This window comes from Lacerta agilis, chromosome 4 (assembly GCF_009819535.1).
Source record: "Lacerta agilis isolate rLacAgi1 chromosome 4, rLacAgi1.pri, whole genome shotgun sequence".
In the NCBI taxonomy this organism is placed as follows: Eukaryota; Metazoa; Chordata; class Lepidosauria; order Squamata; family Lacertidae; genus Lacerta; species Lacerta agilis.
In genome coordinates, this window is record NC_046315.1 from 81,052,482 (window position 1) to 81,066,335 (window position 13,854).

Consider the following 13,854-nt stretch of genomic DNA (forward strand, 5'->3'; position numbering starts at 1 on the left):
ATCGTCCAGTTCAGCCTCCTCTCCGAACGTCTTGTGCGCAAGCCCTTGCGAGTCTTTCCAGAGGGGTTTGCGTAGGAGAATGTCCTGGAGGGTTCGCTCTCTGGAACAATGCCTGTGCAACGCGATTCGAGGCGCGTCTCCTCGGAAGCAAGTCCCGCTGCGAAAAGTGTAGTGGCTGGAGCGGGTTTTCGTGCCTTGACGTTGTAGTAGGAAGGAAAGCACTTTCCTCCAAAGAACCACTGAGTATCAGCCCGATCCTATGCATCCTATCTCCTTCAGTGTTTAATATCAGTGGGATTTGCTCGAAGGTAGGCGTGCCGAGGATTGCAGCCTTTAACCGTGCGAAGGAAGCCTTAAGAGAGAAGCTGCGTTTAAGCTGTTCGTTGACGTCCACTTACTTGGGAATCAACCCCTTTCAATGCTGAGGATAGGATTGCTGCCTACTCTGGCTGACTTTGACCTTGACCTCCATTTATCCTTCGCCTCTCCGCGGCTGGGCAGGGGGCAACCTCCGTCCCGAGCATCAGCGGGGAACTGACCATTAAGTAAGGTGTCCCCGGCGGGGCCCCGTCCATACAAACCTAAGCACTTTCAAGACCCATTGGTAACAGTGAGGCGCGTGTTGCAAAGTGTTCCGATTTTCGGCAGGATCGTGCCCAACTTCCAGAGGGAAAGCTTCGGTGTCGGCAGCGCCGCTGAGCAGGACAGCCCAGGAACGCCAAAGCGAGCAGTCACAAACAGCATTTCCCCTCCAAAACGCAAGAGGTTTCCTTCAACTGGCTTGAAAGGAAAGAGATCGAGGGTGCTTCTTTGGTGGAACTCGGTCCCACTGAAATCCACCTTCCCAAGTCAGTGTACACAATAGCAGGAATGGATTTCGCGCAACAGATAAGTTCTCCTCCCGCCTTATTGAAAAGGAGGCTGGATTGGACCCCCTTCGACGAGTTTGTCTTTAAGATTTTCGAAGCCTGCCACCCTCTACACACTTGCTGGTGAGAGAACGGTCCCCGATGGACACAAAGGCACTCCCTCCCAAGGAAACGCACGCGGGATTGCGCTGGAAGAGAAAATGTTAAACTAGATTGTTTCAAATCAGGCCATTTAAAACTGGGATTCCGCAAATCGGTTTAAGTTATCACTGTGCCAGCCCGCCAGTTCAGATCTGGCAAGGCGGGTAAAGTCCTCTATCCTTCGTACCTTCCTGGGAAGTTCACACACACAAACCCCACACCCCTCACTGTTTTTAATCGATCTGCCTTTCCACACGCAGTTCTTTGGGGCTGCTGTGGTTTAGGAACCGATTGCCACTACATCGGTAACGCGCGCGCCGGTTCTTCAGGTTCCCTTTTACAGATAAGAGCGCAAAGTGCCACTACTAGACCTCATCCAACTACTTAAGTTGGTATTGCATACTTACAGCTTACATAGTTTAACACTGCCGCATATTTACTCCTAGCACGCAAGAGCACATCGTACTAGTTGTAGCACTGCTCAGTAATAGAACAGGGTGGCTGCTAGTCTAGTTAAATGTTGTTGCAATCATCACAAATCATAATTAGGAAACATAAAGGAAACCAAAGGCGGGAGAAATCTTGGCAGAATCAAAGCTGAAAGACAGACTCAAACCTGGGCGATTGGGGAGAGCTGTGTAGTAGTAGTAGTAGTAGTAGTAGTAGTAGTAGTAATAATAATAATAATAATAATAATAATAATAATAATAATTGTATTCTAGTCATTTCTGGATATGCATATCTGTTTGACAACCCTGGGTCTGCAATTTTTGTAAGGATCTAGCCCTGATCTCTACCGATGTATACTCGAAAGTAAGTCTCGTTGAATCCAAGGAGCACCATTACGCGAGAGTCTGAAGGGATGGGCAACTTTTGGGGTTTCCAGCTGGACGCGGTGGAGGGGGGTTGCCTCTTTCCCTCCACCAGCTTTTTTACACAGCTGCCTTGTATTATTTATAGTGCTTTCTATTACATACATCCTAGACGTAGGCTATGTTCTCTCATGCATTATACAGGAGAGATGAGTATTGTAGCCCACTTTTGTCTGATTCATACGGGCGTCCGCCATGTATCTGTATCTGTAAACTCTGCATCTCCTGGGCAGGTCTCTATTTCGCCTCGCCATCCGTTTCTAAAGCTGCCTGGGTTCCTTCCCCGTCCAAGATGCCGAGTCTTTGTGGGTGCTGGCTGGCAAGACCAGGGCGATGGTGGCAGCCAAGGCCAGTTCAAGTTCAAGGCTAGCCTAGGGGAAGGGGTGGGGTGGGGTGGGGAGAGAAGAGAAGAGTCCCTCTCCCTGCCCTCCCCAGGGGCCTGAAAGGAAGAAAAGGCTGCTGATGTCAGGCAGGGACTCGGACCACTTGGTGGAGAGCGCTGTGCCCGGGCGCGCCCGAGGCTTCTCTGTTTTTTCCAACCCAGCATTGCCTGCAGGTGTGGGTGGGTGCTGCGGTGGGACCCGAGGGACATCGGGGAGGCTGGGGAACGGGCGAGGACCACAAAGCTGCGGCGTGTCATTTGTTGGTGTGGGTTGGCCGTGAAGGAAGGCGACTCGGACGGACGGCGCTTGCTTCCTCTGGGGAAAGGAGAGACGAGGAACCAACAAGGCTAAGGCCAGCAGCACCGTCGTCTCTGGCCCAAGCCTCTTCCGGAGGGATCGAAGGGATCTTTCTCGCTGACCCTTTAGCCGGGGATCCAGGAGCCCCCCTTCCTCCAGGTTCTGGGAGACACAAAAAACCAGGAACAAAGCCGTGGTCAGAAACAGAAAAGGAGGGAGCAGAGACGTTCCCAGTCTTTCCCCTGCGTTCAACTTTAAATCAGACTTAATCTGGTGGAGGCCATTGAATGGCGGGAGGGAGCGGGCTCTGAACAACGGATCCCCCCCTTCACACACACACACACACACACACACACACAGCCAATTTCAATCTTTGGGGCCTCTCTTGCCATTCTTCCGACCATGCCCTGCTGTAGTTTCCCAGCCAGCGAGATCTCTCTCTCCCAGGGATCAGCGCCATATGCTAATTCCTTTAATAAAATTGGGTTGGGTTTCTCTCGCTCTCTCTCGCCTAATATTATTAAGGGAGGAAAATGAGATTTTAACAGCCATTTGATTACTTCGGGGCTTTTACATTATGCAGCGGAGAATGACTGAATGAATGAATGACTACGAAGGAAGAGACCGCTCCAAGTTGGGGAGAAAAGGAAGCGTGCCAGGTTGTGTTTTTTTGGACCGCAGCAAAATAAAAAATAAAAAAAATATTTTTTTTAATTGCTCCCTCAAGGGCATCCTCTTCCAGGCCCAAGTGCGTATCTATCGTCCCGTTCCTCCCGCACCAAACATTAGGCGAAAAGCTTGCCCCAAAAATGAAATTTTACTCGGAAATAGGTCCTACTGAGCTTAGCGGGACTTGCTCTCGAGGAGGTGGCCTAGGACTACAGTCCAAGGCTCTTCTCTTCCCTGCCAAAGAGGGATAGTGTTGCTAACATAAATTCCAAACAGGGTGGGGGGTTTGGATGGAATGCAATGAAAACAAGCGACTGGGCTGGAGAGGCAAATGTATCGTTTGAGCGGTTTTTGGCTGGCGCTGCGAGTTTTGTGAGAGGAGTGCCAGGAGCACACTTGCACAGGGCTTGGAAAAAGGGGGAGGAGGATGTGTGCCTCTTTTGGGTGCCCAGGTGGCTGGCACTGGGTTTTGGGCAAATGCCAGGCTTTCGAAGGTTTTTTTTTTGAAGGCTGCACAGTTCAATTCCACGTCCTGGTTACTAGAAAGTGGCTCATAAAATCAAAGCATGTCCAAAGCACTGATTCTGGGTTGAAGTCAAGAGGATGGAGGAGAATCTACAATCTTGCAGACAAGCAAAAGTTAATTTAGGTCATCATTCTTAATTATATACCTATTTACTCATGTAGAATATTATTTTAAATTATACACACAGACACAAACACATGCACACTGGTAAATTTGGGGTGGGGAGAATATTTTTGTAAAAACCATATCCAGCAAATTAACAGTACACAGCCCCTAAAATTGTTGTTTCCTTATAATAAACTTAACAGCAGTACGGAAAAATCCAGATTAAAAATGGGACCTTTCATAAAAGTAAAAAAAGGAGATAAGGGAAACTACAAGCAAAAGGTTTTGACAGTCTATAAGGGTATAAAATTGACTTGAAATATAGGAGATTGGCAGAACTTAGAAGACTTTTGCTTTTCATAGGGGAAAAGGGGAAACACATAATTCTTCCACTGAAATGGCGCTTAAAACTACTACTCTTTGACTAGATCCAGCCCTAGATTTGCAAAGCCCTGTGTAGTTAAATTCCACATATATTCCACCCAGTAATGTCTTCAATTAAATTTACTCCAAGGTAAAAATGCACAGGAGTGCAGCCTAGGAGTATCATTATTAATATGATATTGGCTTTGCAAACCCAGTATATTAAGATAGGATGTAGATTTGTTTTAAATACTTAGTTAAACCAATAAAACTTAGTTTTTGTATAAGTTGTGCCCTCATGTGATTTTAATCACATATCTAAAACATTTTTGCAGCATATATCGATTGGCCTTTCTTAAGGCACACTCTAATCAACATAAGAAAACCTTTGACATACCAAGAAAGAAAAGAAAGGAAAGAAAGAGGGAGGGGAATGTCAGCCACTGCAGTTTCAACACATTTTATTATATTTCTGTATGCATTACTCTCAAAAAAAAATCACAAGAAATGATGAAACCACATGAACCTTCAAATAAAAAATTCTGAAACAGTTTATGCTCACAATTGTACATATTTATAGTTAAGAAACATTCTTTATAAATACTGTTTCCTCTGTAGCAAGTTAATACCATAATTTAATTACAAATGGATAAATATGGCAACAGGTATTTACACAAGGAAGGGTGTTATTACGGAAAAAAATCCCTAACGGCACTACGTTTATTTCCCCCTCCCCACAAACTTCCAAACAGGAACTAACAAATAGAACTTGCAAAATGCACCAAAACATCACATGTAGATCCAGCTAACCAAAAATACATTCACAAGCATTGGAAGAGGAGGAGGAATGAATCTGGGTTTGTTTCGAAGAACAGCATGGAGACTTTGGCACGTGTTTTTGTTTGTTTGTTTGTTTTAAAATCTTTCCAGTCTATAGCTGAATGAAGTTTACAATCAAAGTTGCCTCTTTTTTTTAAAAAAGGAACACAATATTCAATACCACAATTACAAAAGAAACCATTTTGCTTCCACTTTACTTCCCCCCTTCCCCTTTAAAAATGGGTGAATTTAAAAAACAGAGAAGGAAAGAGAAAGAGAAGGGGACGAGCTAGCAAGAGAGAGAGGACAGGAGGCAGAGAGAGAGAGAAAGCGCGGGGCGGGAGGGAAGAACCAAATCCATAGTTCACAAAGTGGACAAATTTCTATACACCGAGAAAACTTTATGATTACCACCTCCTTGGCGGAAGGAGCGAAGACTCCTCTATGTACACAGAGAGTCCGAGGGGGATGGAGGCGGTCGTTGGGGGCCGGCTGGTCCCAGGACCGACGGGTCCTCCCTCGTTGTGTCTGATCTTTTGTTCCCAAGGCGCTGGAGGCAGGAGGGGCGGCAGGGGTCCACCCTCGCCGGCAGAACTGAATGTCCGCGAGGCTCAGGAGGCAGCGGGTGTCCCGTGGCGGGTAGAACCGCTTGGGCTGCTTTTAATCCTTCCTTTTCTTTCTTTCTTTTTCTTTCTTTCAAGATTTTTATTTTCTCTCTCTCTTTCTCTCACTTCTGCTGCTTCAAGATGTCCCAGTCCAAACAAAAGGGGGCGGCGGGGTGGAGAAAGAGAGAGAGGGAAAGCGGAGAGCGCCAAGGGCGACTTCGACGGCGACTTCCTTCCTTCCTGCTTTCCTTCCTTCATTTCGAGGCATCTGGCCGGAGCGGCGGCGGCGGCGGCGGGGCCAGGAGGCCTCTTTAGACGTACCACTCGTTGAAGTTGGACGTGAGGCCGCCGTGGCTGCCGCTGGTCCCACCGCTGCCCGCTCCCCCGCCGCCGCTGCCCCCGCCGCCGCCCGAGCTGCCGCCGCCTCCTCCCGCTCCGCCGTTGCTGCTCCGGTGCACCGCTGATACTGCTGCCGCAGCCGCAGCAGCCGCAGCTGCAGCTGCGGCGGCCGCTGCAGAGGACAGGTTGCTGGCGGTTGTGCTTTGGGTCTCTGCGCTGGGGGACACCAAGCCCGGCGGAGTGGACGACTCGTAGCCGGAGCTGGCAGCGGGCGACGACTCGGAGCCTTGCGGGGAGGATTCGTGGACCTGCCAGGCCAACAGCGAGAAAGAGAAACTAAGCAACTTGTGTTTAAAGAAAGGACACAGAAAAGGCTCCCAGATCTCTCCCACCCATTTCCTTTCCTTCAAGACGCTCAATAGGCTCAGCACGCCGCCGCCCCTTCCCCAGTGCTGAAATCCTGCATTTAGTAAGGTTGCATAAATCCCCCTGAGTTACTAGCAGATCAAGAAGCTGGGTTGGAGCCCAAAAGGTCCCTCTCTTCCAGCTATACACATTTTCTTTGGAATTTGGTTTGAAACAGGTTTATTGAGAAACCACTCCGGTTTGAGCGGGACTTGCTTTCCAATAACTCCGCAGCCTGTGGCTACAGGAGCAATGAAACCCTCCCCCTCCCCTGTCGCGCTTCTCCGGCTTACCTTCATGTGTTTCCGCAGAGAGCTGGGGTGGGTGTAGGATTTGTCGCACATCTTGCAAAGATAGGGTTTGTCCGAAGTGTGGACGTGCATGTGCTTCTTTCGGTCGCTGCTGTTGGCGAAGCGTCGGTCGCAGCCCTCGAATTCGCACTGGAATGGCTTCTCGCCTGCAAAGGAGAAGGGGGAAAGGCCAATTCGGCGTAAGCGCGTGCGAACGAGTCGCCGGGCTGGCTTCTGATCCAATCCACTTAGCAGCTAAAAAGCGATCTTTTACCAGGAACAATAAAACAAAGTGTGTGGCTGTGAGATCTTGGAATAAACTTGAACACCCTCGGGTTTTGTTTTTTTGTCAGCTAAAGGAAAGCGACCTCCTTTTCGTATGTGCCTCTTTTCATTGGCATCTGATTTTTAAATGTTCGTCTGAGACTTCCTCAGGAGCTCTGTCGAATTTAGGATGTGAGGGAAATGAGTTGAGTGAGTTGTGCAGGAGATTACGCAGCTTCGAAAAGAAATATCGGGCAAGGGTCCCAGCTACTACAAGGAAAACGGGGGAAATCAAGAAAGTCCTCAGGTCTGTGGCCATTGTTTTTAAAAAGCGCGATTCCCCCAAGGACCCAATACTGTAAAGAGATTTGTGTTCTCTTTCGGGATACGTGTTTCTTTTGTTTTCATTCCCACTGGTGTTGCATTTAAAGGCCAGGCCAAGGAGCCTTTCCCAGTTCGTGCATTTAAAAACAACAGTCACCCGACCAGAACCAAACCACCACCACCCCTGTTTAAACCGCGTCAAGCCGCAAACGAATCCAGATCTGAGCAGGCTGCTGTAGTATTTTTCTCCCCTTTCATACTAGGACATTGGAAGTCAGTTCTCAAAATATCCACTGGGGATGATGGGGGGCGAAGAGGGCGAGAGAAACCGAAGCAAAGAACACATGCACAACCCTCCCTTGGAATTTTCCTAGAGCTTCTTCGCCCCTTTGCCAGATTTCCGAGCAATTTGTAGGTGTGAGAACTCGAACACAGCCACCGCCGGATCCTCCCCCCGCCCTTGAAATCGGAGGTGGGAGAGACGCGCAATTTAACGCGAAATTCCATTAGCACCTAAATTGTTCCTTAAAGACATCCGCTCAGAGCCCCCCCCCCCCAGTAAAACGCGGCCATCTCCATGCAAATCAACGTCTCGGATTTGCTAAACCTTGTTAAAGCCCGTCTCGCACCTAAACCCATTCTTACACTTCAGCAACACAACCAGAAAGGCTCACAGAGTTTTTGCTCCTTTCTCTCAATCAATACTGATGCCCGGAAATCGCTCAAATATTTGCTGGTCTTTTTTTCCCCGGGGCGGGGTAGGGTGCGGACCCCAAAAATAAAAATGCAAATGCTCCAGTAGAAATCTAGCCCGCTGAAGAATTATCTGGACTCACACGATTTTATCACCCAGAAACGCGGCCTCCTTTCTCACCCATTAGCCCTCATTTTGAGGTGGTAGCTTTAGGGCCGGGGGGGGGGGAATCCTACCCCCGGAGGTTTATCAACCTTAAATCCTCTGTTGTTTATTACATGTTGCTTCAACAAAAATAATAAACTAGTGGAAAACCACCTTCCGGCGCCCGAAGACAGACTTTCAAAACACTTTTGGAAATGAGAAAAATTTATGGTCCCGCCTCACTCAATTTCAATTTAATGGAAAGCAGTCCCTGAAAAGCGCGGTGAAATGACCGGGGGGCGGAGAAAGGAAAAGAGCTTCCCCCCTCCCTCTTAAGTTTAGTTTTTCTAGAATATAGCTTTAAAATACAAAATGTAAAATTCAGCTCTGTTTTGGATTCGTATCATCACATTTATAAAACGGCACAACTATGCCCTTTTATACTACCCACTTATTTACCCATTTTTTGGAAACGCAGCGTTCATTGCAGGAGCACCTCAGACCTGAATATATTTGGAAATGAAGCCGGTGGATTTCAAAGGAACAGCTTTCCTAGTCAGCTGCTCAGCTTTACAGATTTCCTTAAAAGTAGATCATGCAGACAGGAACAACACTGGCTTCTCTTCAGGATTAACTTAAGGTTCCTTCGTATATTTCCAGTTATCTGCTCGGGCGGTTTTTGCTTCTTTGAAGGGAGCCATCCCACTCTGAAGGACAGACTCCCTTGGCAACTCTGAATGATGCCACTGTATATTACTCTTCCCTTAGTGTCTGATCCCATTGCATCTCCCCTAAGTATCCCGAGGAGCTCGGCCCAGTTCAGGGAGACTTAAGGCAGACATTTGGAAGCAATTTTATTTTACTTTTTACGTGTTTATTTTTTACGATCAAATAAAGCATCACTTCCTTTAAAGGGTTTCGACAAAATTAAACACCTTTCCGAGTAAGCAGGTTCGTGTGCGGGAGCATGCACGGGGAGGTTTATGGGAAAAGGATTCTCCTGCTTTGCTTTTGTGTCGCAATGCCCCCTTCCCTTCCCCACAATCTCACACCCACCAACCACCCTTTCTGACCCGGAAAAGAGTGTGAAATCCCTCGTGGACTGACCTGTGTGCGTCCTTTTGTGGATCTTGAGGTTCTCGGAGCGCGCGAAGACCTTTCCGCAGCCGGGGAAGGGGCACGGGAACGGCTTCTCCCCAGTGTGCACGCGGATGTGGTTGACCAGCTTGTACTTGGCCTTGAAGGGCTTCCCTTCCCGGGGACACTCCTCCCAGAAGCAGATGTGATTGCTCTGCTCGGGCCCGCCGACGTGTTCCACTGAAACGTGAGTGACCAGCTCGTGCATGGTGCTGAAAGTTTTGTTGCAGCTCTTCTTGGGGCTGCTCAGCTGCTCGGGGTCGATCCACTTGCAGATGAGCTCCTGCTTGATGCACTGCTGGCGCATGTAGCGGAAGAAGGCCCCCGGGTGGTGATGGTGGTGGTGGTGGTGCGGGTGGGCATGGTGCGGGTGGGCATGGTGCGGGTGGTGCGCGTGGTGCGCTGCCATGTTCATGCCCATGTTCATGTTCATGGGCCCGTACTGGCCGTGCAGCTGCGCCGCCGAGTAAGGGTCCGCGCGCGGGCTGGACACCTGGCGGTACTGGTCCGAGCGGCCGAAGACTTCTCCGGGCAAGCCCAGGCGCATCTGCCCGTTGAGCACGTTGGGGGAGCCCGGCGCGCCGTGCTGCTCGCCGATGCCCGGGAACAGCAGGTGGCTCTGCGCCTCGGCGTGCGGGTGGTGCAGACTGCCCGTGGCCGCCGCGGCCGCGGCCGCAGCCCCAAAGAGCCCGTGCTGGCCGCCGCCAGCCGCCGCCGCCGCGTCGCCGAAGCCCCGGCTCCGAAACAAGAAGTCCCTGGGGGAGTTGAAGGGCGGCGCGGAGTAGGAGCCCACATGCGCCGCGTGCGGATAAGCGGGCGCCTGTGAACTGAAGGCCGAGCCCTGGCCCGGAGACAGCTCGTGCGCCGCTGCCGCCGCAGCCGCTGCGTTGAGCTTGAAGGCGCCCAGGTGCGCCGCCGCCGCCGCTGCCGCCGAGTCCACGAAGCTGTTCTGCAGGCTCAGCTCGCGCTCCTGCATCTCGGCCGCCGACGGAGGAGGAGGGTGCCGGGCGAACGAGCCCACGCCCAGCGCCGGGAACTGCGGCCCCGCATCCAGAAGCATGCCGCCCAGGAGCCCCCGGCAAGGGTCCGGGCCGAGGGGCTCTCTTTCTTCTTCTTCTGCTGCTGCTGTTGCTTCTCCGGACTGCTGCTGCTGCGCGAGCGGGAGAAAGAGCCCCGCGCAGACGACGAGAGTTCAGGCGCAGGCGGCAAGCCGAAGGGTATTAAAGCAGCTGAGGCGAGGGCGGGCGGGCAGCTCTGAGGGAAGAAGGCACAGAGAGGGGAGCGGGCGGAGGGGAGGGAGAGAGAGGGAGCCGAGGAGGGAGGGAAGAGCAGAGGGGCGGTGGGGGGGGAGGAAAGGGAGGGACGCAGAGGGGACTCGCCTTTCCCTGAGAAGGAGGGGGGAAGAAGGGGGGAGAGCTACCCACAACAACAACAACAGTACCACACACACAAGCCCGCTGGCGAAGAGATGTCACACCGCCACAGCCACACCGACAGCCTCTCTCTCTCACACACACAAACAGGCGAGGAGATATATAGGCACACTCCCTCGCGCGCGCGCGCGCTCACGCACACGCCGGGGCGCGCGCCAGTGGCCGGCTCTCCCTCGCGCGCTACGCACACTCTCCGCTCAGAAAACAAACACACGGTTCTCCGCTGCGCTACTACCCCGCTCCGGTGCCCCCCTCCCCGCCTTCACCAGCCCCTCCTCTAAAATATTCGGGTTCCCCCCCTCTTCTAACCACCCCTTGTTGTTTTTAATATATATATATCTATAAAACACACACGTGTGTGTATATAGATATATTATTCCCGTTCTTCTTCTTCTTCTCCTCCGCTGCCGCCACCTCCTCCGCTTCCCGTTCTGCCCGCCATTCGGTTCCGTCTCACGGGCTCCAAAGTTGCCGCCGCCGCCGCTGTTCTCCTCACAAGAGGGAGGAATCGGGCGCCTCTTCCCTTTCCACAACCTCGCTCGCGCTCGTTCGCTTTAAGTTGGGGAGGAGGAGGAGGGGGGACGGGACTGAAGGGGAGGAGAGGAGGGGAGGGGGAGAGATGCAGATTTGTAAAAGAAAGAGAGAGAGAGAGAGAGAGAGAGAGAGAGAGAGAGAGAGAGAGAGAGGCAGCCCAGAACAATAACACAGGCGGAGCGGAGGGGGAGTGGAGCGTCCAAGGTCCGTCCCTCAGCCCGGGCGCGGGTCCCACTCAGGCACCGCCGTCAGCGCCCGCCATGGAGATGCTCCAGCCGTGAGGGGGAACGCGGAGATGCGGTCCTTCCTCCTCCTCCTCTTTTTTGACGGGGGGGGGAAGGGTTGGTCCTCCTCCCTGGGCGCTGGCCGGCTTCTCCCTCTCCTCGCCTCTCGCCTCCGTCTGCTCGTTGCGGTGGGCGCCGCTGCTGTGGCTGCTTTTTATCCCCCCCTCCTCGCCACCCCCTTCTCCTCCTCCCAGCCTCTCCCGCTAGTTCCTAGGCTGGACTGGCAGCTCCTCTCCCACCGCCCCCTTTAACAGCAGCCAGGCCGTTCTCCAGGCGCCGTCTCATTGGTCGGCCCGGCCCCATCAATCCAAGCCTTCCCCCCAAGACGGGCTAATAGCCACTCGCGCGTCCCCTGGTCCGACCCGCCTCCCCTCCGCTCCCCCTCCCCTCCGCTCCCGCCCCGGGCAGAGGCAGCTCCCCGCACCCTCCTCCTGGCCGAGGCGAAAGAGGGGCAGCGCTCGGATCATAGGGCAGCAAGAGGGTGGGTTGGGGGAGGGGAGCGCGGTGGGGATGGTGGCGGGATCGGTTCCCAACGAGATCCAGTTTACCTCTCGGGTGCGTTTCTCGCGGGGAAACCAGACCAAAAGGACCCTTTGGGGTGGGGAGAGAGCGAGAGAGAGTAAGGCACGGGTTTTTTTGTTTTGTTTTTTAGAGAGAGAGTGGGCGAGTGGGTGTCAAAGGAGAGGGAAATCACAGCAGATAAACAGTTGGAGAATATCTGGTATGGAGAAAATCTGCGTGTGTGTTTGTGAAAGATTCCGAGCGAAGGTGCCATTCAGATCCGCTAAAAACCGACGGGAGTTTCCCTCCCATCAATTCCAACAGGATATGGACTTCGCTAGGAGGCTGCTGACACGGGTGTAAATAGAGATGTCTCGGAGTGGTGTAAAAGAAAAGAGCGAGTTAGTGGGCGGTTGTCAGGAGGGGGCATGGGAGCGAGCTGCATAGCGGGGAAGGGGTGTTGAAAAAAGCAACAACCCATGATTGCATCCTTTTGCCGCTGCGTTTGTGTGTGTTTGTAACAAATCACATCGCAAAGCCTCATGAACGGAAATTTGCAAACTAGAGTCTAAGATTGCTAACTGAAAATACACATTACACACTCCTGCCAGGACAGATCTGTTTCCTGAATGATCTTGTTTAGATTAAATTTTTTTAAAAAACCACCCAAACCTGCAATCCAAAGCAAATTTGCTGAGAAAATAAAAAAGGGCAGTATCCAGAAATATTTTCCCTTCTTTTTAGGAAAAATAACGGCGGCCTTTCTTTCTCCCATTTAGGAATACAAATAATCTCTGTGGTCTTAAGAGAATGGAAACTAGAAAAGGAAATGGGGTTGCTCCTGGGTTGGGGGGTGTTGTATTCCCCCCCAGGCCATATTAGCATAAAACAAAACCTATTTAGGATTTCTGCTGTATTATTTTGCACCTGCACAGGCCCATTTCCAAACCGATTTTGCGTCCTTGTAGAGGGAAGGAAGGAAGGAAGGAGAGAGATACAGGTACAGAGAGCTATTTAGATGTACCACGCACATACATAATGCGCACATATAAATAGTACATCATCCGTGATTTCCTTCCTTGATTAAATTACATTTTTATTTTGGCACGAAGATGCATTTTAGTCCATTGAAAACGCTGCATGAACGTACTCTGATCTTTCTAGCTTCCTGGTACAGCTTTAGGCGTGGATCTAGGCGTTGAAAGAGCCGGTTTTTCGCCCGAGCTGTTCTCAGGACGAGCGTGAGCCTTGCACACCTCACGGCTGCGTGGCTCTTCCTTCCTCCAAATTGCAAACTGTCTCCATCCCTTCCTTGTCCGCAGCACTCGGCCAGCTCCCTCAGTGCCCCTTGACAGCTTGCAGGATGGAGGTGATGGTGGGGCGCTTCTCTCTTTCCCCTCCGCCCAACCAGCCTGCGTTTCTCTCGGCCTGACTTTCCAACACACCCACCTACCTATTTCTCTCCAGAGTTTGAGCGATGGCAAAGAGAAGCAGAGCTAAAAAGGTCCCCCGCACCTTCCGACATCCAGAGACCTTGGAGGAGCACAATAAACACAACAGAGCCCTGCGCGCAGTTCATTTAGGCCCCGGTCTAAGGCGCGTCCGCCTGTAGGTAAATCCCATCGGCTTTAGTGGAACACTTTCAAGGAACTGTGACAAGGCTCCTAAAATATTTTTCGACAGAAGGGGGAAATCTCTCTCTCTCTCTCTCTCTCTCTCTCTCTCACACACACACACACACACACACACACAATCCATGGCTAAATCAGTTTTTGAATGTAGCCTCAAGTCTCATTCACACATCCACCCACCCACACGTTTCTTTCTCTCTTCTTTCCTTTCTCTCAGATCCCTCC

General features: G+C 51.6%; 1 protein-coding gene across 1 annotated transcript; it reads right to left on the reverse strand.

Annotated features, from left to right (window-relative positions):
• Positions 1-5,334: 5,334 nt before the first annotated feature.
• ZIC2 (Zic family member 2) lies at positions 5,335-10,377 on the reverse strand. The gene is made up of 3 exons (XM_033147817.1): positions 9,217-10,377; positions 6,687-6,850; positions 5,335-6,296 (listed from the first exon to the last, which is right to left on the reverse strand). The coding sequence occupies exons 1-3, from the start codon at positions 10,304-10,306 to the stop codon at positions 5,961-5,963; spliced, it is 1,590 nt and encodes a 529-aa protein (XP_033003708.1). The 5' UTR covers positions 10,307-10,377; the 3' UTR covers positions 5,335-5,960.
• Positions 10,378-13,854: the final 3,477 nt, after the last annotated feature.